We start from the raw sequence: 24,958 nt of genomic DNA on the forward strand, positions 1-24,958 counted from the left end.
AATTTGTTAAAATATACAGTCGTCACTCAACATTACAGCTGACGACTTAGGTCTGTTGTTAAAATCATAATAAAAATAACTGTTGTTATTAACAAGTTAACGGTTGTTGTCAAGTCTACACTACATTAGGCCTAAGACGGCTTGCGTTTACTGTTTCATGCAATAACACACCTATTTTATTAACCTTACGAACACTGGCATTCACGGCAAACGACTCTTTTACGGTCGACTTTGTGTAATGCGATCTTCTCAGATATACGTCATACCGTTTACTTCACTTTGTACCGTTTTAGCTAGAGAATAAAATTTTCATTGTAGAACATATTTTGTTTACTACTGTGAAACAGAACTTTTCCTTAAAGTTTGCATACTACATTATCAAATTGCGCTCACGCCTGAAGTTAGCATATAAAAGATAAGTTAAACAATAACCACAGTCATGTAGTGTGTGTGGTAATCGCCATTATTCTGTCCGTAACGTAATAAAATTGTTTAGGACACGCAAAGGAATAATAACGCGTGTGATCGTAAGGACGTTGACTCATCCCTCGAGGGGCAAATGATAGCTATACCCGACGCAATCGTACACATGAACACTTACATACAAACTACTAACAATGAATCAAAATAAATATTACTATCGCAATAACGAACAATATCCGACCCGATGAATATCGGTGAAATTCTACTGAATGAGAATAAATGTCGACGAAATTCGGGGTATTTTTTGTACGTAAACCCATACCAAATTAATTACGTCTGGTAAACGTGTAAATATTTATACAAAGTATTTGTAAAGGTGAACATCGAAACAAATTTTACGAAAATGTTAACGCATAAAATCAATATTCTATCCATATTTACGTAAAAATTGAAAATGTAAAGCCAACGCGTGGAGCGAATGCACAATGATTTTGAATTGTATCATGCCTTCCTATCTAAATAATGTGTCATAGTCATTTCTGCGTCACTTTTTTGCGTTAATCTCATCGAATTTGAATAGAATATCAAATGAGAAAACAAGGTACCCGTGGATGTTCATTTAAACAGCATAAAATATAAGAGAGTTAGTTAAAAGTTAGCTCTCCTGTAAGAGTGAAAGGCCGCAGCGCTGCTAAATAAATTAGCTCATTTTAAATATATACTTTGAAATAAACATTTAACACTTTGATTAAATATAAGTAATATATTGTGAACAAAGGATAACTTCCTGAAGTTTGCTTAATCTATCTCCTTACAGTTAAACTGAATTGCTATTCAGTAGTTCATTGAATGCTATTCATTCGGAGTACATTCCGCCGCCAGTAATAGCTAGTGCCATTCTTCTGAGAATCTGCGGGCGAGACGAGGAGCTATCTCACCACAAACGCAGTAAAATTTATCAGACATTCCGCTTCGCTACTTCAGGCTCCCTCTAATAGACTGCACCCTGTCTGATAACTAAGGGTGCTAGAACCGCTTTATAAAACGGCATTAAACGACCAATTTCGACTAAATAATATCCTATGAAAATAAATTTAAGCTCACAATCAGATTTCAGGTGTAGACAGGCTCTTATTATGTTCTAATTTACGCAATCAAATTCATTTTTATAAACATTAGAAGATAATTACATCTCGTCTCGACCTTACCTTTGAAGATTCACGTAATTAATTACTCTCTCAGTTTGATATCCTCTTCAATATTTATAATTGACTTTGTAACATAATTAATTTTATTGCTATTTTCTTATGATCTCGTTATTCTTGAATAATAATGTCTTATTATTATTTAATTAAAAGATGAGTCGTTTTTAATATTTCAATGTGTACCTTGTGATTTCAGCTACATTTAAATAATTAATTGTTCTTCTTTGTGTAGACTAGCAATATTTTATAACCTCGGGATAATAAAAAAGGATCCGATTGAGCTTCCTCAAATCTGGTGTAGTCTGACCCAACATTATGTAAAGAGTAGAATTATAGCAATACATCTCCTAGAAGAAGGAGCATCAAAGTAACATTTACGTTGTGGTGGGGCAATCTAGGTCGGTAAGTAGGGGCGGCGAAGGTCTAATATCGATGCGTTATTCAAGAGGTAAATGAGCCATCAGCGGTGGAGCATCGTTTGCATCTAATCTCGCCAGCATCAGCGACCCTTGTGCCGCCGCCGCCGCCGTGCCGACCCGGGGGACATATACCGGCGTTATAACCGTTCTAAACTTGTGTTTACCGACATTTTTGCTTGTTGTTACACTTTGTGATCTTTGATAATACGGCTATTCTATTAGCTTTATGATTTTGATGTAATCGCGATTCGTACAAATGGGTCGTGAAAATGTTGATCTGGAAGTAAAAGTAGAGCAGAAAGCTGTTTGTCGTACATTGTACGTTCTACAGCTTACAAAGTATGTCAAACAGCTTTCTGGCGATTGAAGAAAACCTGGCTAGACTACAGTTTAGGTAAACAAGGCAACTTATCTCTATATGTTACAACTTTGTCATCGCGGACGGACACGACCAATGAAACGTAAACATTAGATTGCGCACTAACAAGACTTTGTATACATCATTAAGAATTTGTGAGACGGCTTTCACTCAGCTTCAAATGTTATAGCTCGCATTATTGACTTTTGTTGCTTACGTAAACGTTCTTTAGTGAAATAATGGAGACGAACATTAATTCCGCCGATCACGATTCATTATACTAATCCGATATATACTATTAACTAACTTGGTGGTACGTTATGTAGAGACAAAACTTGTTTACCCAAAACATTACATAAATTTCATTGAAGCCCGCACAGAGCTAACATAACAAACAATACTGGCCTGCAAAACACGTGACATAGGTACTTATATAAATAAGTACGTGTTGAGCACATTCGTGAAAATGTAACATGGCGTTCTAAACGCTCGTTTGTATATTTATAAAACGGGAACGTAAAACATTTGAGTTTTTCCGCCCCTTTACACCCAAATGATCCACTCCCATTACCGTCGTTACAACCTTACCGGTATGTTTATTATATACCGTCATAAATAGCACACACGAAATCATCCTTCTTTATTATATGCTCTATACATAAGATAGAATAAAGTATAACGTATTGTTACCGTGCTTCCTTCACCTACGCGTAGGATAAAGTTAAAAGGTTAATTTTTTTCATGCGTCATCTCTCTTTTGTCTGATACGCGACACGCTTTTCAAAACTACAAAAAATTTCATGTACTAAATACGCAGGAAGACTATTACAGCACTAAACGTAATTAAAATCTGTTGTAGTTTGTTAAGAACTCGCGCCGTGAGTTCCGGACCTACTTGTATATTATACAGCATACTGTGCATACACACACGGAATCGTTTTTTCTACTGAAAGTACTTTTTGTAACTTCTACACTTCATTTTACCCTTAACAGATTAGGGACGGTATAAGTCTTAGACGAAAACAATCTGCAGCCACTGAGATACGGTTTTTTTTGAAAATATCAAATCCAAAGTGATGCAATTATGTTGTCTTTGAGATGGTTTTTTTAATTACTAGTTGAAATACATCCTGAATCGTTACATTTGGGCAACAAAACTAAAATCGTATTAATCACAGCTACATTGTTCTTATTCTGTCTAGTCCGTGGATTCCGTAGAGTGAACAGTGTCGGTTTGGTTGAGACGAATGAAGCGAAACAATCCGTCGTTCGCAACAAGTTAACGGACTCGTGTAGGGTGGCTCACATTAATCAACAAGATGGACAATCGTACAGGCGCCGCACCAAATGAGATGTAACCACACTTTACCACACTGCGGGATTATAATACTGAATTATCATTTCAAAACGTACGCTCAACTCTAGTGAAAATTAATTTCAAGCTCCCGTTCCTTTGAAATGTTGTTCCACTCACGAAGAAGTTAAATAGCGCTGAAACAATAACATCAACTTCATTGAATTCATAATTAGTAAGTGTTTGTGTAGTGTGAAAGCCTTTAGTCGACATGCTCTATACCCCTACACAAAGTCTCTGTTTTCTAAGGTTCTTAGGCGAATAAGGCATTTACTCCAGGTTGATATTATTTATAGCTTATTTTTTTTACTATGAGTAATAATAAAGTTCAAATAATTTTATTTGCGTACTAACAGGCTGAGTTTCAAAGTGATTTAGATTATAGTATCACTCTCCAAGAATAGGTTAGCGCAACCGTGGGAAGTATAGAACCGTCACGCACTAAGTAACAGTAATTATGGTTTCTCTATGATTGTGCTCACATGTGTGATGTTGTTGTGTTAACGGCCGCGCTTGTGTGCCTGTAGATATTCTACGCCTAGAGCCGCGGTCGTAGTCCTACTCATTTATCGTCCGCGACGGGTGGGCGGCTCGCCTCTTTGCCAAATGATAGATGGTCTCTTTCCACATCACTCACACTTCTAACGTAAAACAGATTCCTACTCTGACTTATACCAATCGACAATCTGATGAAAACCGACGCAAACGATATTCTTTGAACTCGTGAAATATCACGAGCGCAGGTGTTGGACACCAATGTTTATTGTAATTAGTCAGACGCTCACACTGCGGCCTATATTGCCAACGCCTCCATATTTACAAATCTCATTGTAGCGGTATGTCTTTGTTAAACATACTACCACTACAAATGCCTTACTGCACATTTATCATGATTAATTATTAGCCACACTGAACAACACGAATAGATCCTGAAGCTATTGCTGCGTCTTAAACTAATATACTTTAAAACATACTTTAGACCATACAAATGTGTAATTCTCTTTGTATCACGACTTTCCCGAGTATCCATAAAACAAACTGAAGCTACAAGTTTAAAAATAATCAGATTTATAGCCGCCCCCAGCTACTTGCTCGGAAATTAAACGACAAGCATAAATATGTACTTAAATAAAAATAAGAAGAGCGCACTTCTCGACAGATGGGGGCGCAACGTAATGACGAAGTTCATTCTGAGATAAAATCGTTTAACACGTGGCTTGACGCCGTGACGTTTAATGAATATTTAATTTATTGTCATATTTATATGGTAACATAAATTCAATGTAAAAGTTCGTAGTTAACTTAGCAAACAACAGGTAGTACGCGGCGTTTAAGACTTGCGTCGTGCACTTTGCTCTTTGTTTTGTTTTGTAGCTAGTTATTCCAGACATTAGCCTGAAAGAATTGCGTAAAACTGCAGAATAATCTGTAAAGATAACTGTAAGACAAAGTGAATTCAAAATGTCTATTTAAATACTAACTGAGACTACTACAAAGAAGGACAAAAGACGGAACATGAATCTCAAAGTTAATTGGATTCACAATGTCGTGCCTGTTTTTTAATTTCAAATTTACAAAGACAACTAACTCAATTGTATGGTGGATTTTATAAATGTGATGTTGTTTGATGTTTATCTATTAAGCTTAAGTTATGTTTAATAATTTCCTAGTAATCATAGTCGATGTGAACACGTGTGGACCGAATATTAGAAGCGTGTGATATTATCCGTAACGACGTTTTGTACTTCAGACAAGCGTAAACGTAATGTATGAAAGGTCCGAACATCTATGTGAATGCTCCCGCTAGCGTACCAGATGTTGCGATTTCCGAGTACAAAAAAAAGATATACGACGGGAAATGACTGTCAGCCCCGTTCACTAGTCATAGTTTTTCTAAGCCTCCTATGTCCGTATGTAGAGTAGATATTTCATTCCCACCCTGGGTAACGTGCCCGTGTCCAATAACGTACCTACTTGGAATGCAATATAGCTTTTTTAAGGATATAATCTCTTCTGTACTTTAATTTAATGTTTAGAATTGTAATGTATACCTGTATGGTTTGTCTCCAAAGTGATGTTATCCACGGGAGAATGAGCAAACCTCAATTTTGTAATCAACGCGGGGAGTTACATTTATTGTGTTTACATTGCGTCGTATATTTGGTTAGGACACGAACCCCGCCTTTGCTGAGTTAATTGCGATTGTTAAAGACCGAAGTGACTGTCATAATAGCAATACACCGCGCATGAAGAATTTGTTGAAGATATTTCGGTCAAATGCATGCGTTTAAACGAGATGTTTGTTCCAAAAACGGAATAGCGTCGCTCTGCGTTCTATTTCTACACTATGTTTAAAGTATCCTGTCAGCTAAATGAGTTCACCATGACAATGTTTGTAGCGTGCTCTTTTTGGTTTATAGTAGATTTACTGCTCGAGTGAACGATTATTCTTGCGACAGTGTAAGTTTGAGACTATTGCGTGAAATGAGTAAGTAAGAACATGATTTGTTATTATTTGTGCAGCGGAGCTGGGTGACTACGACCCGAGGCGACACGGGCACAACTACGTGTCTGAATTCCGACTGCTGGCTCACCAGACTCCCGAGCTTGAGGCGAGAGCTGCAGAAATACACCGCACCTTGACGTAAGTACTTTTTAATTTACAATACAAATTATTTATAGAAGGGAATCATGATTAATAACACTCTATTTTATTTTTAATACAAGAAACAAATAAAACAATATTTCTCGCTTGTGTGCCTTCTCTCAGAATAGATTTCTTAATTAAGAACTTACGTGTTCGGAGCGAGGAAGTCCTTCCTGTTATACGTTGGTACTATTGTATTAATTAACCGAGAAAAAGGCAAGTTGCTAAAAATTAAGATTTCAGAGGCGCAGTTTCACGCCGAAAGCGTCGCAATCCGCCCGGAAATTAAACTTCGTCGCCTTTCTCGCCTAATTGAATGAATTTTTAACTGCGCAAAGATGCAGTCTGCGGCCGTTGGCGCGTCACAAAGCCGCAATTACATGCAAATTATGTGTACCTACTTACTTAACACCAAGTGAGCCGTGGCTTAGGGCGGCGACGCGGTCTCACCACGCCGAGCCGGGATTATTCATTGTTGCTTAGCCTTTTGTGGCCTTTCGTCCTTAATGCCCCCTATTAATTAAGGATAACAGTTTAATTGACTTTTGACTCTCATTTCTTTTGAAGGAATTTTAATAATCACGCTTTTTTTGTAGGGGCATTTCACCAGCACAAGCGGAATTAAGTTACCTAGACAAAGTAAAATGGCTGGACATGTATGGTGTAGATCTGCATCCAGTTTTGGTAAATATCTCTGATAATATTTGTTTACTTTTTAAATAACTAAACAAGTACTAAGACTGTTCTTTTTTATCAGGGCGAAGACAGTGTGGAGTATTTCCTCGGGTTGGCGCCGAGTGGACTTTTACTTTTACGCGGAAAGCACACAGTTGCGAACTATTATTGGCCGCGCGTCTCCAAACTTTATTACAAGGGGCGCTACTTCATGCTTCGTGTAGCAGATAAAAACGTAAGAATACATTATTAGAACCGTAAATAAAACAACAACAAGGAATGGAGTGAGACAAATACGTAAACATTAAAATCGGCGTCCCACTTGACCCATTTCTCGTTTGGGATCGCTGGGGCTGATAGCGGGCGCACTTTGAATAGTGGTGCAAGATAGAGTCCACCTTGCGTCGCTTCCTTGAAAGACATTCGTAGGCAGGCAATTACAGATAAGTCGCGTACAAGTGAGCTCAGTATTTACAGCGCTGTGGGCGCGGTGATAACGCGCAGACGCTCGCGCCCGCGCCGCTCTCCCTGATTTACCGCCGAGCACTGAGCGCCGCCTTACTACCCGACTTTTTACTTAACGCCACCTCTATTTGGGTCTTAATATTGTACTATACAAGGGCCAAAAAGCTATAATTTAAGTATTAGTAACGTTATGTTAAAAAGTTTTAAGTCAGTTATCATGGATTCCTTGCCCTGTAAATAGCAGACAAGATGCTGAATAATATCAAATATAATTTTATAGAGTACTACTCGGGCTAGTATTTCCAGTTTGAATACGTCTCACTTTATTAAATAAGTTTAATAAAGACTTCTTGCTACAGACTCGGGGAGGTAAACTTGAAACATTATGTAGCTACATAAAATAAAGTCATAAGCTTGAGAGGTTATTACTTTACCTATCATAATACCAAGAAAAGTATAATCTAGTACAATTTAGGGCAAAGAGGGAATTTTGCAAATTTAGGCTGAAATAAACTCAGACATCGTATTGTTACCTAAATTAGACCTTTGTAGAGATTTGGAAATTTTAATGTTGGGACCAAAAAGTCGGAAGGATTAAATATAACTACCATTTAGGTAAATTAGTGGCGTCTCTAATCTTAATTGTGTTCAAGGTTGGATGCTCTTGTATTTTACAACGTTTGTTTTGCCTAATTTATAGAGTGTCTTTCACCTTTGGATAGAATTTTATATCCAAAAGTCATAAAATAATAATCAACTCGATATTTCTCTCTCGAATTCTTTCTCAAGGTACATTATATTGTAAATCTTTCATTATGAAACTGTAATGTTTAGTCAATTGATCGAGTTATTGACGTAGTTAAGGTTGTATTTACTATTCATTGAACTGCATTTTCACGTTACCAATGACTCACTTCCCCAACTGATTATGTGTTGACCTAATTATCTCTAAAAGAAAAAGCCCTGCCTACTCGTCACGTGAAGCGTCAATCAGTCAACTTAGTAATTATGGCCAACGCTTTGCGAGATCTGAAATCCACTACAACGAGGGACGTAATCAAGACAATTAGCTAGTAAAATGAGCTCTACTATTTTCATATTAAAATATGTACCTATTTTTTAAAATGTTGCGTCTATATTCAAGAAGAATTAAGTTTAGGTTTTTTGCGAACCTCAACTCCTTCTATGGTTATTGGACAAGATCATTTCTAACGCAAGGATCTTAAAGCCGTGTCGATCAATTCATGTTTTAAACAATCGTGTTTTAAATGTTTACTACTTATATTATTTAGAATGACACCTCAACGTATGGCTTTGAGTCTCCAACGAGGTCAGCGTGTCGTCACTTATGGCGCTGTTGTTCAGATCACCACACATTCTTCCGAATGCAACAGACATCACCTGCTTCCGCCGAAATATTCGCCTTAGGAACTCGACTCAGAAATAGGTAAGAAACAAATTACTTCCTTTCTTATTCTTTATTCAATCCACTTTAGAACTCACTGAATACAGATGTCCGGCGAAGGTTATAGCTACTTATTAAAAATTCACCAGGACCCAGTTTTTATTACTACTAATGAGCGCTCGTGTAAAAGTAAGGTTTTATGGAAGCCGAGACAAACGAAGAGGAGTTTTAACAACCAAAGGGACATCGTTAAAACACCTCTCAATTTTATTATCCTTTTATCTTGAACCTTTGTGTCTTACTTTATGGTGTTATTTGACCAGTGGACGAGGCACCAGACCACGACCTCCACCTACATTCACGCGGACCCCGTCTCGACGCATCTCCCGCCCGCCCCACGCATCTCACGCATCACTTAATGACGGTATTCATTTAAACTTATCATACTGCTAGCAATGTTTTAGTTACACTATAAGATATATATTTTTCAATCTAAGAAGTCTGTTAACACGTTTCATGGTTTTCAGTGCCCAAACTAGAAGACTTGAGAATAAAAGACTGTCCCCCAGAAATTAAACAACCTACCTCAGTACACCGGCCTAACTCGTAAGTTCGGTTTAATTTTATTTGTTACACAAGTACTCATATTGAATGAGGATGATTATAATAGTGGTCATTTACAATACCGGTTCAGGATGAGCGGTGAAGTAGTGCCGGGTTGTGAGCCACCCACAGTCGGCGGGTCGCCGCGCTCCACTCGGTCAGCACCGACTCGGCGCGGCCTGTACTCGGCGTCGCCGACCGCCACTCGGCCGCCGCCGGCCCCGCGCCATCGCTCCGCGTCTGTCGACTCACAGAGCTCCAACGACTCCCGCTCCAATCGCAAGTTAGTTTCTTATGACTTTGTTTCCGCTCGAAGTGTTCTTACGCAGTGAATAATGACGGCCACTCTTTAACTTCCGAACTAAAATTCAAAATCCATTATTATAACGCGGCAACTTTTGTCAGGTCCCATTTTTTACGTGACTGCCCTCGTCTAAATTTCTTTGTAGTACATGTGGCGTTCCGATCGATCACTTTGTCTGTTTCTTTTATTTTGGCCATGTATAAGAGATTTGAGAACTTGATTAAGCTCTTTTCTCATGCATTTTTGTGCTATAGGCACAAGCATCGTTCACGAAGACAGCAGTCGGATGCAGAAAGTGAGCTCTCACGTGGTTCAGGCCGTTCCGGAAGGCGACACAGACGTCACCGTTCTAGACACAAGCACGAATCAGGTTCAGAGAGAGATGACTCGCAGCCTGACGCCAAGTTAGTAAAGCTACAATACACATATTATGTTATGTCAGGCTTACGAAGTATGTTACAAGTAGAGTATTATAGTTCTTAAGTATATATATTGGACTGATACAATATTTTGTTTATAGAGAATACGAACTCGTTGAATCCGAGTCACAATGGAAGGAGGTATTACGGCAAACCACTGTAGGGAGCGGGGTCCAAGTAAGTATCTCGAAAGCATTATGAAATTATGCATAATGTGCGTAAATAACATTAAACGAAATTTGTAGGTCGCAAATGTTCGGCGCTCTCAAATGGAACCCGAAACAGGGACGCATCGATCATCACACAGGCATCGAAGACACAGAAAACATCGGTACAATATACCTACTCTTTCTTGTCATTTGTTTCTTGCGTTGTGAAAAATTTAATAAATTAATAATGGCTGTAAAACTCTTCGCTAGATCGCGATCTGGTTCACCCAACGACAAAAAGTGGTTACCTAGTGAATTGAAACAACACCTGGAATTCTCGTTAGTTGATACTACGGGTATGACGGAGGAGCAACTAAAGGAAATACCATACACCGTTGTTCAAACAAGTCATGCGCGACAGACGAAGCTACGTACCTCATCAAAACATCGACAGTAAGAATAATACTTGCTAATATGCCACAGCACTGTGTATGTTTCTCCTGATCATAAATATTTAATACATGTTATTTTACACAGGACTGAACATGGCTCATTAGCGAGGCGAGAAAAAATTTCCTCATCTCACGGCAAAAGTAGCCATGACAATCACAACCAAGGATCTCTACGGTCTAGTTCGAGTACACTCAGCACGCACCGAACCGGTCACGAAAAACATGGAAGGTACGCGCCGTAATCCATAAACTATGATTTACTGCCCAAATATGAAAGATTTATATTATGGAGTTTTGCAGGCGTGTTTATCCGAGCTACGATGAAACCGTCGGACGAGCCGGCGATGATTTTCTGACAAACAACGGATACAAAGGCAACGTGACCCCGATCTCGAACAACAACAACCCTTATAGCCCTGTGACCAACAGCAACAGCAATAGTTCGAGTGGCGAATTAATTTCGGGAAGTGCACGCGTCTCTCATGAACACACAGATTCGGGGCTAGGGGCTGATCAGGACTACGCATATTCGTCGGAAAGGTAAATTATGTGACGATTGAGGCCATATTTTCCTTGTGTATGTAAGCAGAAATAAGATTAAGTATTAAGTGACAGCGCCGCTCGTACACCTTGATGTACCTACATATGTACTCACTGCAAAAACTTTTCTAATTACTTAACGCGTTTATCACTTGTTTTTACCATGACGTTTTATGGTCACTCAGATTTACTGATATGAAATGGTTTGTGACGTTTATTTGGAAACTTTATTGGCAGCAAACGAGTCGAAACTGATGTAAGGCCCATGTCTATCGGGTGCAGGTCGAGCGACAGCGCCAAGTGCGGGGCAGGAGGATCGTCGCGGACGGCGCCTGTGAGTAGGCAGTGGGCAGCGGGTGGCGACGCGGGCGGCGCGAGGGAGGCGCGCGGCAGCGGCGCGGGTGCTGTGACACGGCGCCCGCCCGCGGCTCCGGGCCGCGCGCGCGCCTCCGTGTCCGGCTCCCAGCGCTCGCTGCTGTCCGTGGCCAGCGACAGCGCCACCTCGCGCCGCCCGCGAGACCTCGCGCCGCGTGGCTACCCTCATCCGGCGGACGGTGGCTTTTCTCTCTTCGTGAGTGGGCGCTTGGCTTTCTAACATGTCTTCCGCTGCTCGGCGGCCCTTGTCATCTCTGCGAAATACTCTGCAATATTTCATTGCTCTACATTTTCCCATTTCACCAAAATAAAAAAGGATTCAGTTTTATAAACTCCGTATTTCACTGTATCTTTCAAATATTGAATATTGTACAAATGTACACCCATTTATTACCCCTCCATGTTTGCTTTGCACGGGTATCTGAAACGAGTAAAAATATTGGGAAAAAATACTCCAAAAGCGAAAAACGCTACCGGAATTAAATAAACTTACAAGGGCCGCCGGAGTAATCCGCAGCTCCTGTTTCTGGGTCGCTGAAAAGCTAACAGTGTACAGGCTGCTGTCATTCGAGAATACTTTCATCATTTGAATCTGTCTTCGAGAACTCTACAATATTTTGATACCCATACTAAAACTAAAAAGTAGATAGAGATACAACTGCATTGATAAATTAGTCTAATTTCACTGACGATCTTGAACATTACGTAGATTCAATATATTTTCTTACATTTCAAATATATTCTCAGAACTTCTACTTGCTTGAGGGGCTTATAAATAAGCAAAGTACTAAAGTGGGTAGTGATTTATGTCTTGCCATTAATCGTTTGACTTTTTCGACAAATTTGTTGAAGTTACTTAGTTTTTGAAAAGAAACGTAACGTAATAAATAACAATTTCTAGGAAACCCCAAAGCGTAGACACATTTCACCAGTTTAGTACGTTGTTAATGCGCCTTGCGTTTGGGAACTTGAGATGAATCATCTTACCTATATCTATTGCAAATATACATTCACTTCAAATATATAATGTTACAATATCACTGGTACTAGTTACGAGTATGTATACATCGCGTATAGAGCTGTAAGGTGTGCACATGTAGTTTGTCTAGCGTGTATGATTATTGGGATACGCAGAGACATGCTAGCAACAACAACATATTGGTCGGCGAGAGCGGGTCGCTGGCGCGGCGGTACGCGCGGCCGTCGCGGGAGTCGCGCGACCACAACGCGAACCTGGCGCGCACGCACTCGCGCCTCGCGCACGCGCACCGACACGACAACACCCTCGACATTATCCTAAAACCTCTAATAGAAAGCACGCAGTAAGTAAGGCACGCACCGACGAACCACCATGTTTGTGTCGCAACAAGTAGCGGAATGAGTAGCTGCACGTATCCCCTTGGTTTGTTTTTGTTGTTCGTCTTCACCCGACGATTTGTTTTGTTTATGTTTGTCTTTGCATGCTGGTGACGGTTTAGCGGTTATGTTGTATGTAGACTAACACCTTAACTAACCCAGGTCTAACCACCAAATAATTATGTGTTTACCCGATGTGACTGTGATGTGTTAATTTGTGTTACCTTTTGTGTTGCACCTTGTTTTGTGATTAAATTTATAACACTATTTGGTTTTACCAAAACGAAACATTTGTGTTACATTTAATAATAGTTCAAATAAAATTACATTTTACTGTGATGCGTAACATCGAAAAATATAGCTGAGATTCCTTATCCCATTTGCCTGAAGGCTTCGTCGCAAGCCTTGGCTATAGCCGCAATAGGTTCTCTTTTACGTGACATATTGTGTTTAGAACCAACGCACCATACAATGTAGACCGTACATGCAAACTATAATATCACTCAATACATTAGATCAGTTATTTGAACTGACAATCGTGCATTAGATGCGAACAGAGAATAAAACATAACATATATGAACCCAGGCTGCAGAGCAACTGAGCGGGCCGGGTGAAGTAACACCGGGGAGTGCGGGCTCCAGCGGCGGCGCCTGCTCCACACCTGCCGGCGGCAACAAGCCCGCCTCCGCTGAGATGAGCACTGAACTTTAAACTTCACTACTCACGTTGTTACTTTCGTTTTTGTTATTTACAAAATCTCATCTTTATTAAATACTCACATTAATATTAAATTATTATTTTGCTGAGTTATGTTGATACTGTATAGTTTTAAATACCCGTAATTTAGATGTACGTTATAATTTTACAGTACTTTAATGAAAAGGATTTTATATTAGAACAAAGTTTGTCCTCGAACCATGTTAGATCGTGGCGCATGTTATAATTTTTCAACATTTTATACGAATTATGTTTTATAATAAGTTTTATGTTGTATTTGATATAAAAAGTTTTTGTAGGTGCAATTTCCAACGTTTTCAATTAACGATTTATGTTCCACTTTATATGTAAATATTTATTGTAAATACACTTTGTCATAAATTGTCTTCGTAATATTTCAGTGTAAAAGAAGCAGACATTTAGATAAAAAATATTTCGTGCCAAAGATTTTCTCGAGAAAAACCAGTTATGAAAATTGTTTATTTTCCTGTGTGTATTTAAGGAAACAATTTTATGAACGTTTACCATTTCACTTAGAGTTACTCAGATATGTGTGTTTATAATATTCTATAATAACTCCATTTTTATATGAACTACGAATATTGTGAAAATTACCAAAATTTTGGAACTAATATATTGGGTACCTATTTATTTATTCAATCATTATTTACGACGGGTATTAATTAAAAGTAATTTACCATTCTCATTAATATTTAAGTCAAATTTCGTACACTAAATCTTGTACAGTTGTTATGTAGATTAGTGTTTATAAATTCAAAGTAATTTAGTTCTATAGTTGCTAAAATGTCTGTCTGCGAGTATCAGGATATCAAATAACAATTTATAATTTACGATCCAAACTGTAAAACACATTTGGTCGTATTAATTTCTGAATATACAGTTTCCCCGTTATTACATACATTGGGAAATCCCGAACATAGTTTTAAATTTGATATTAATTTCTGGAATAGTGCGGAATAGTTTGCTACATATTAAAATTATTCCAACGAAACTAAATTTTGAAATTGTTGGTGACATGTGTTGCACATTGTATCATTCTATATGTTGCGTGTAGGGAAGTCATTGCCGCATGGCTGCTATCAACTGCCGCTTGAGAGCGCATAAGGGATGGAAGAGAGGGGTGCTAAGGATCTAAGTCCTCAAATTCAATGGAAGCCATCGTACAGCGTAGAAAAGTTTCAATGTATTCGAGCAATGTTAGTCATTCGGTAAAATGCAAAAAGGCGTCACGTCTAAAGGCTTTATTCGTCGCCACTGCCGCGTGACCAGCCACAGGGCTTATGTCCCGCTGTAAATATCGCCGGTGTAGGTAATACCGGTGCGATGTAGCACACGTGTCGTGTAAATACATTGCAGCCCATGCAACAATACTCAGATTTGGTCTCGATATTGTAATAGCTACGACTAACTTCATCCTAGTCTGATGTGACAAAGTACTTAATATTTCAATTATAACCTATACTGAATGGACATAATAATTTGTATATGAATTTCCAAATGGATGCGATTAGTCGGTCAAATTGTGTAATGTCAAGACTGATAAGATTGCGACTGTAATGCAACACTCACAATTTTTGTAACCGATGACAGTTTGTATGTATTTTTTCAAAATCGTTTCGATTGTTCACATTAAACGATCTATATCATTTGGTGTATTATTTATAACAAATCATGAACCCTATAAAGCCTGTCGAATCCCTCAAACGATCGTTTATTAGTACAAAGCAATAACATGACGTCATAAAGGCCGTTTATTAATCTAGTTATTATTAACGAGCGCCATACAACATCACAAATGATTTATCGATTATCTGACAAAGAGTCTGGCTTTGGCATTAATTAAGCCGTTCTGTCTCAGATATCGGCTGCGTCCGACCACCATTAACACTAATGAGGATGACTTGGTGCCGTTATACTCGTACACTTTCGGGTAAAAGTATAAGTCACTTAATGAACGATAACCCAGATTATTCTCTAACATAGTTAAGTTCGTTTTATCTTGTAAAATATCTCGCAAGACTACGAGTATGACTTGTTCTTCGAGTGTCCTACATTTTATAAATAGACCGCTCGATACATTACTCGAAAAACTTGACTATTGTGCTTTATTGTTTGTATTTATACAATTATAAAACGTATTAATGTTGCGAAACATATAGGTATGAGTAGGTATATTTTTACTTAAAAACATAATATATGAAAATATGAAAAACAAAGACCGAATTGAAAACATAGATTAGGATTGAATCAAAAACATTCATCTCATTCAGTACTGTGAATAATTCGTTTATGGAAAACTTACACGGTCGTTTCCCCTTTATACAAGGGTAAAATTAAATATCCTGGAACACATTCATGGCAGCGGCGTATCTAAAATCCGGCTAATTGAGCGGACGCGTCACTCGGGCCCAATTTGCCTGCATGAAAGCAAAAGACAAAATAAGGTGGCAGCCAGTCTATCAAAGCGCCGATGTCCACTATTTGGCGAAGGGTGAAAACTCATTACCAGTAATGAAAGGGTTCCCGGGGCGTGTATGATTACTAGTTAATTGGAGGCGGAAAATCAGAGGGCGACGGATAAAGTTATCTTATTCATACTGTAAAAAGCTTTACATGCCAGTATTTTAATAACAATTTTTTTGTGATGCACTATATTGGATTTAAAAATACTTTTCCATTCGTATTTAAATAGAGACACTGCAATGTATATTGCAAAGATAGGCATCCGTTTGCAACTACATTTCCAAACTCTCAATTACGCGACGATGTATTTCTATTGCTTACGGCAATATAAGAAATACACGGCTGCATAAGACGTAAATCTCAAACAAACACGATACAGAAATCTAGCCATCTAAACCACGTAACATTTCTCAACCTGTTTTAAAATAACAGATCTCATAACAGTATTCGCAGTCACTAAATCTACGTGGAAATAGAAAACGCATTGTTTTCGAATATCATGTTTACATAAATACGTAATGGCAGTACCATCTCTAATCACGCTGAGTGCTTGTCGCCATATATTAAGTTCTGAGGGAGGGTTTACCAGCCGTATTTCCAGCCAGGATTTCGAAATAAGCTCCCACATACTGAAATTTGTTTTATTACAGAGTTCAGTGTTATATGTAGATACTTTTAATGCGACCTGCATCACATTTCGCTAAAGCTTTGTAAGAGTTAAAGCTGCATTTAATAACGCTGCACCCTACGTTATAACAAGACTAATTTTGGATACGAATCTGAAGTGGAAACTATACGTTTATATAGAAAGCCTTTAAGGGGAAATAGAAAAATAATTTCGTTTCTTTAAATACGTTACAGCCTTATATGGGTCTGCTCTTTTTAGAAGTATCTACAAACGTTAATAATATACTATTATAATAATGCAAAGATATAGTAACGGTTTTGTTAAACCTGCTAAATTACATGGTAATAGTAAAGGTAAATAAACAAGTGAAAATTACTAAATTTTGCAAACTAATGTAGCCTTCAATATAAACCTAATAAAATGTCATATTGCATTCATGAACACACATCAAATATCAGTACGCAATTACATGTACATATACGTATAAGCAAAATCAATTAAAACACGTTTGTATAATGTAGTATGCATACATTCACAACGATTAAAACACATCACATTGGTAGTATTGAACAATTAGCCTTTGATATAGCTCGTCGCTAAATCATATTTGCCATGGCGTTTCCTCTGTTGAAGGCAATTTAGTCATACAATATTGAAACGAGAATGAAATTTACTTTGCGCATATTTTCAACTGGTTTGAAGCAATTCAAACTTCATTTGGAGGTTTCATTCAAAAACACGTATGACAGGCAAATTGCTTTTATCTTTTACTATTGAAGCGGCATCATAATTTCTAAGCCCTAAAGTAACGTGATTTTAAAACTCCCACTATCTAAAACCTCTTAGCAATTTAAGTAAGCACTTCTGAAACTTACAGTGATTTGTTAGAATGGAGGCTCGCTCGACCTCTCGAAGAAACATTAATATTTTTGTGCCCGACGGGACTTAACGTTAGAGCAAAACCTTGAATATTAAATACTTTTAAGAGTCAAAGAAAAAAATACACACGTGATTTAAAAGTATATTTTACTGCGGTAAAACGAGAAAGTTTCTCTGTGAAACATGAAATAAATATACTACGAATGATACTATGCAAAGTATTGCAAGCAAAGCTAAGAGGTAAAAGAATTTAAAGTAATGTAAACACGAAAAGTTTGCTTTCGAGTTGAAGCAACTCAAGCCGGAAGCGCATTCGAACTCAACTGCCTGGAAAAATTAATTCGAAGCTGCGGCGGCGACGAGGGCGCCCTCACTCCGAACCTACTACGTGCGGCCTTCTCTTTTCAGGATCATTTTCGCTCTTCATAAACGATATAAACAGACTTTAAAATATCATACTTGTATCGCTTCGCCTAAGGGGTGCCCTCTCGCCTGTTGTAATATTCCTGCAATAATCTCGCCGAGATACGAATAAATATTACCTTATACCTCATTAAAGTTTTAATGAGAACAGCTGGTGGTGTAGCATGAAAAGCCGAAATTGCATATTCAGGGGAAAGCGGAGGTGACGGTGACGTCGCGCCGCGGGCTCGTGCAGTCGCCGGCAATTAGCACCGTGACAATGACATTCAAAACGTGTGCAAATAGAGCACAGCGGATACGAGCATTCCGCCCCGCCACCCGCCACTCACAACATATATTGTACATATACTGACAACTTGATTTGTCGGTATAATAATACAATCTGGGTGAACGTTCATGTGACAATAAACTGTTACAACGACTTCCATATTTTAGGCACGTTCTTGTTGTGGCATTTACGGCTTTGTAATATCCTTGTGCTCGGATATCGCACAAATTTTTGTAACGTGTGATAATTCTAAAGATATAAACTTAGGCCCAGGCGTATGAGGACAGTCATATACTTGGGTACAATCTTATGACGAGGATAAAGAAAATATGATGCGCCATATTTGCTTTTATTTTATTCATACACTCACACAAACTACGTTACATCTACGTATAATTTATTCATTTTAGCTTTACTACAGTCAAATAAAATTATTACTGAGACAAAAAGTTCTAAGATAGTTCCTTATATTCTGGAAGTACTCGTTTTGTGGTTGGATAAACATACTGAGATCGGGGAAATTTAAATTAATATGTAATGTGTGCTCTGGGTTATGAGTAGGCCACTCAAATGCTTAACAGGAGGCACTCGGAGTAAGTGATAGGGTAAACGACGACTGAGAGATTATATCACGAGGAAGATAGAGGTTAAGACCAATTTAACAGGGGTAACATGCTGCTCACTGCTCTCACCTCGCTTGCATATCTACTTATGCAAATATATAGATCTTTACGTCTATTTTCAGTTGAAATTCAAGCACTTCTATCGGCTATCGGATTTCATCAAAATGTAAATCGAAGAAAGTTGTAGAAACGTTCTTGGTAAATATTTAAAGCAAAGCAAATCAAGTAGTAAAGACAGAAGAAAAATATGATTGTATACTATAGTAATTAAATAAATATAGTAAAACACTTTTTGCCAGTCGCAGAGCTTACTTGTTTGATATGCAAACTTAAACTCTATATATATTTTTACCACGTGGTGTAACTACCGAATACAAAGAAAATCAGTTGAGGTTTTTACTAACTCAATTTATACTCACAAGTGTTAAATAATGTTTCAAATTACCTCTAATGGGCAATGGACCCCAGTCTTCACCGATCCAGATCCTTCTTAAGTATAATAGCAATCACTAAACATAAGAAATCATTGCCGTGTCTAAGTGCAGGCGACTGCGTCTGTTTCCTATTTCCTATATAACTTGCTACTACATGCTCTTCACAATATTAGAATGGAAATATATCTTAAAATAATAAAGCACTTGGAAAATATCGTTAGGTAGGTATAATACCTACCTAAGTATGTACATCTAGAGATCGTAATAAAAAATGACGCTCCCTTTTTACGCGATACGCATAAAAACGGGGCAATCTTTTACATAATATTATGAAGAGTGGCCCTTTGATTATTCTACAGCAAAGTATTTTAATAAAAACACTTAAGTTATATACGACACAATGCGTACGAGTATATCGACAAGGCAACACAAGTTGGCGATAATCCGTGAAACATACAAACTGCGGTCAAATATTGAAGAACAAACTTGTCCAATCACGGCTGTTAACAATAGCTATTGAAAATGTCCAGTGGAACGTAACGCGTGCTCAACTCTACCTATTCACTTTGCTATGACAAACGTTGTGTGACTGTGTATTATTTTGACTGTGTATTTTCCCTCCGTGATATTTTTACTCAAATATTTACCATAAGTTTGCAGCGAACTGAGAAATATTGCAGTAGACGTATCACACGCTGCCTTTTGTTTGTCGAACTTGGTTTCAAACTCCTTTTAGTGTGTCGCCGCTACATAAAGTTGTCAGATTATTTCTTGCTTTGTGGCCCGTAAGCTTCGTAACTGAAGATATTTTGTAAATTCTGCTTTGTAAGGACAAAAGATTGTACACAAAACCTTGTTTGTTCTGGAATGAAATTGGATACCTACAACAAAGTAGATGATAACTAAAGGTAATACTTAGATACTTACATTTTAGATAATAATCTTACATTTAAGACGTTCCTCGTTAATATTCCCTTTATACACTTTTACTATTACAGTTGTTGTTGAAGATGAAATTCAAAAATCGATACTGAGAGCCGCAAGAAGTGCTAAAATTTTAATCCAATTAGCGAGCTCCTGCGCCCCTTACAAAATATTTTACCGTCAAAATTAATTTTACAATAAATTAATCCTGTTTAATTTCATGTAGGTATGTCTGTTGCTCCTGGAGGCTGCCTCACTCTTAATGAATGTACACATAATAAATCAACGTGTTTATTTTATTAGCTAATTATACATACATCAGCGACGTTTGTATTGTGTATTCATAACAAAGTCAATATTATATGAAAGCATATATTATCTACAACTCAATGGAATTCACTTGGGACTGCATCCCGTGGAACATACCTGGAATAGCCTTCGTTCATAATAAATTAGTTATACGGTTGTGCTACTGGGCCGATCGGATAAACAATTGTTACTACGAAAGTAAACTTGTCTAACTTATTTATAAGACACAGAGGACCGTAATAAATAAAAAGAAATACAGATTACATGATCTACCTACTTTTGTTTATTTCACAGACCAAAAACCTCGACCAAAATTATTCAGCACATTTTCAGGCTGTCAAAATTAGATTATGTTTTGAAGAGGCTTGTTTGTTATCTCTTTGCTTACTACTGAGTAACAGTAAAATAGCAAGATAACATCTGTTCTGTTACAGTACAGCTATAATTGTCCAAAAGGCAAAGTTAGCAGACTGGGCGGTGAATAGCACTTGTTCCAATCGTCTCCATCAGGCCTGGCTAGACGACGCCAGCAAATTATTTGGAGTATACGCAAATAAGCTGAAACACAATTGAAACTTTATAATCGAGGATGAACTTTGAAACAGTCGTTATGTCTACATTTATGAGCATCTACGAAACTTAACTGCTTTTAAACAATTAAATGAGTATAATATGTGTACTGCTTAGCATTTTATGTCTATTGTTTAAAACATACAACTGAAAATGTTTCTTTATATAAAAATATTTACAGTGTGGAAACACAGTGGCAGTGGTTTAGGTCGCCACGCCGATACCACTGCAACGGGAGGTCGTGGGTTTGATTCCCACACGGAACAATTATTTGTGCGATCCACAAATAATTGTTTCGAGTCTGGTTGTGCTTTGTGTCCGTTGTTTGTATGTTTGTAAAAGTCCCCGCGACTCAAGAGCAATTCTTAGTGCGGGAGTTGTCTTTAAAAAAAAAAAAGGTACCTACAGGGACTAAATTACTACATATGTTTCAAAGGTTCAGAAGTGACAAATACGTATTTAACGTGTCGTATTGTAACTTAAGTAATGTAAAAGTTAAAAGAAAAAAATACATTATTAATCTCCGATCTTTCCCCAGATTGGATTTAATTAACATTTTCTTTTCACGAACGATTCTTTGTGTGTTCAACTCTTCGAGTTAATTAAACTCTGATAGAATCGCAAGTAGAAAAAGTTTAATTTTTGTACCAACATACCATACCATACAACCATTATGTTTGAGTTTATTTACTCAGTAACAATTCATTTCAATTACTTATTTAAAAAATAGGTTAATTGAACTTTATACGTCGGGGTTTTTGTGTTAGTCTGTTTAAAAAAACATTTTAGAGTGCTTTAGTAAATTAAAATTGTAGTCACTGTTAAGAAAATCAAGAAGCAATTTGCACTCCCAAGAGTTTTTTTCACAATGCTTTATACTAGTTCCTTTACAAAGAATAAAGGAACTACTATCAATATTCTACCTACTCAAAAAAACTCCTACGTAGTTAATATTTTAACTCTCTGTTTTTTTTAGACATGAAATCCATAATGAAATACTCACAACTCTAAATTGTATATCGAGGCCTGCCTACCTATATCAAGTCAGCTTTTAATATAGACGGTATTTCGTGAATCCGTTATTAGCCTTTCCAAGAACCGTTTAGGCTAATACATACTCTTGCATGAAGAATATACATTAAATACCTAAATTAGTTTATTTACGTCGTAGATGTTTCATATACAGTATATAGTAGGTAAGTACTTACCTAGAGAGATCGTTTGCGCTCACTTCACGTACAAGCTCAGTTTATCAAAGGTGTGGGTGATTAAGGGCTTCAGTGGAAATGACGTTTGATTTCGCTTTGTGGCGATGTACACAAGTAACGCGATACCATCGCACCACTCCCCTACAACTGCAATACAACTGTGAGCGGATTACTACGCGTTTGTTATCGATTGCTCTATTCAATCGAAACTGTTTTAAGTTATTGAATTGGAAATCGAGGTTTAATCTAAAACCTCTAGGAATCATATGCGCATTGTTCCTTTGACCCTTGAATAAATGATTTTCCCAGTAATTTTAACCGAGGAAGTAGGAAACAAACTTGTTATTTATTGTTATAGAATAATTTTAAATGTACCGAGAAACCTTTTCGAAATTCAATTTAACATAAACAAAGTTTAGTTAAATCTGATCCAATTCGTCGAATTGAAAAGGTCAGTGATTAAAGGTGCTCGAAAAATCATAAGCCAAGCATAAAAATAGAGTAGAGCATGTCCCACATTTAGGATAATTGAGGTACAATAACAGTGAGGTGAACAACTATTTGGAGTAGCAACGTAATCAAATTGGTTTGTGACATGGCCAGCGCTGTCACACGGCACGGGTCTCAATCACAACCTGTAACGATTTTCCTTAACAATATTACCGGGCAACGGGCGTATCCTGTAACTTTATTACAATTTCCTTGTTTCGTACATAACGAGTGGCAGGGGTCCGAACCCCTGCGTCTAATAGTTATCTGTTTTGTTATTAATGCCCTTATACGGATCTCCAATTATATCGTCAGCGGGCCCGCCGCGTTTCAATAAACTCTACAATTTCTATTTACGAAACAAGTATACAGCTGAACATAAAAGGTTTCGGAGAACAGTCATCCAGGCTTACGTTGTAGGCCCTTACCTAATAATCGTAACCCGCAGTATAACTATAACAACTACTAAGTGTATTCGCCATAGTAAGAAATCACTTGCCACGAGAAGTCGATCTTCCAAGAAACTTACTTTGGGAACCACTATCTATTGTTCGCATATTTATCGTATAAAACAGATATTTAAAAACCTACATTCTCACAACACATCGGCGGCAATACTTTTGAAGTTCAGGCTTAACGTATTGCTATCTACGGAACAGCTTCCAAGAAAACGAAATAAAACGCGACTGGGACTTAACAACCCATAATTTTTTGCCAAATTGATCCCAAAATAACGAGAAAAACATTTATTTTTAAAATCAACCCTTCAAGAGCAATCAATTTGTAATGGATATCAAATGATCTGCAGATTATCTAATTAGTGTGCACATTAAGGTTATTGTTCAGTACTATACAATCAATCACATAATATATAAACATATTGTATGTACGCACAATCATGTTACCCGAGAGCCTGTTAACAATTAATTCATAGATCTGCTTTGTGGCTCTAATTTAGGACTGAAATTGGATAAGACTCAGGTACCTAAATTAATTAAGGTAAACATATTATACGGCTGTACGAGCGTGTAAATTCAGTGACTAATTACCTTAAATTCCCAGTAACGGGATTATGAAACTATACAATGTTTAATTGGGTCCGACTAGATTTCAATAAAGGGTTTATTAACCACACCTACTCTTTACTATAATTTAATTTATAATTTGAAAGTTACTAATAACCGGAGGTAGTAAAAAACCTATTAAAAGGGTTTAATTACTAATAGCTTTGTTATAACGACAGATAAAAACCTCTTACTAAACTCAAAAGCTCAGACTTCCTTGCAATGAGGTCCACACCAATAAATTAGGTAATTCGTTTCCCCTGTTCACCGTTAAATTCAAAATGAAGTAAGCACTGCACTTAGTTAAAAGCGCAGTTCAGGTCCAAAATGTTCGAGGTATTTCCTTTGGTGAAATTGATTTGATTCCTTACAGAAAACCAGGCAACGATATTTTTAACTTATAATGAAGGTACCTCTTGGAAGTTCTAAGAGGTTGAAAATTACTGATATAAATAACCCAAATAAGAAAGAGATTTTTGGGCCATTTTATACCATACTTTTGTTTCTGTACACTTGAATATGGTTAATTCTATGAAACACAAATTGAGAATAGTCGATAAAACAGGATTGTATACAAACCATAAATTTAATGAATTAATTTTCGATATCAACAGTTTACCGGATTAAATCTTGTAGGGAAAATAATATTAATACATTTGAAACAGATGTACACGGATTTCCTCTCTTAAGGACAGTATAACTGACTATAACAACGAGAAGGAAACTACATTGACTCTACTTACCATACAAATCTTATATTAAGTATTCGTGGATTAACATACATAGAC

The 24,958-nt window shown here is 37.4% G+C and overlaps 1 protein-coding gene across 9 annotated transcripts in view; it reads left to right on the plus strand.

The window, feature by feature from the left end:
- LOC142974457 (band 4.1-like protein 4) overlaps positions 1-15,534 on the plus strand; it is a 40,049-nt gene extending 24,515 nt beyond the window's left edge. The window contains exons 6-21 of one of the 9 annotated variants that reach the window (XM_076116791.1): positions 6,283-6,403; positions 7,003-7,090; positions 7,164-7,316; positions 8,839-8,993; positions 9,275-9,375; positions 9,479-9,557; positions 9,640-9,837; positions 10,113-10,262; positions 10,379-10,454; positions 10,523-10,608; positions 10,697-10,879; positions 10,964-11,107; positions 11,179-11,418; positions 11,656-11,989; positions 12,928-13,115; positions 13,736-15,534. In XM_076116791.1, the coding sequence (XP_075972906.1) occupies positions 6,283-6,403; positions 7,003-7,090; positions 7,164-7,316; positions 8,839-8,993; positions 9,275-9,375; positions 9,479-9,557; positions 9,640-9,837; positions 10,113-10,262; positions 10,379-10,454; positions 10,523-10,608; positions 10,697-10,879; positions 10,964-11,107; positions 11,179-11,418; positions 11,656-11,989; positions 12,928-13,115; positions 13,736-13,751 (2,312 nt within the window). In that variant the 3' untranslated portion in view covers positions 13,752-15,534. The remainder of the gene's footprint in view (positions 1-6,282; positions 6,404-7,002; positions 7,091-7,163; positions 7,317-8,838; positions 8,994-9,274; positions 9,376-9,478; positions 9,558-9,639; positions 9,838-10,112; positions 10,263-10,378; positions 10,455-10,522; positions 10,609-10,696; positions 10,880-10,963; positions 11,108-11,178; positions 11,419-11,655; positions 11,990-12,927; positions 13,116-13,735) is intronic. The other 8 variants (XM_076116838.1, XM_076116810.1, XM_076116848.1 and 5 more) reach the window with 8 other exon arrangements.
- Positions 15,535-24,958: the final 9,424 nt, after the last annotated feature.

This window comes from Anticarsia gemmatalis, chromosome 1, assembly GCF_050436995.1.
Source record: "Anticarsia gemmatalis isolate Benzon Research Colony breed Stoneville strain chromosome 1, ilAntGemm2 primary, whole genome shotgun sequence".
Lineage (NCBI taxonomy): Eukaryota > Metazoa > Arthropoda > Insecta > Lepidoptera > Erebidae > Anticarsia > Anticarsia gemmatalis.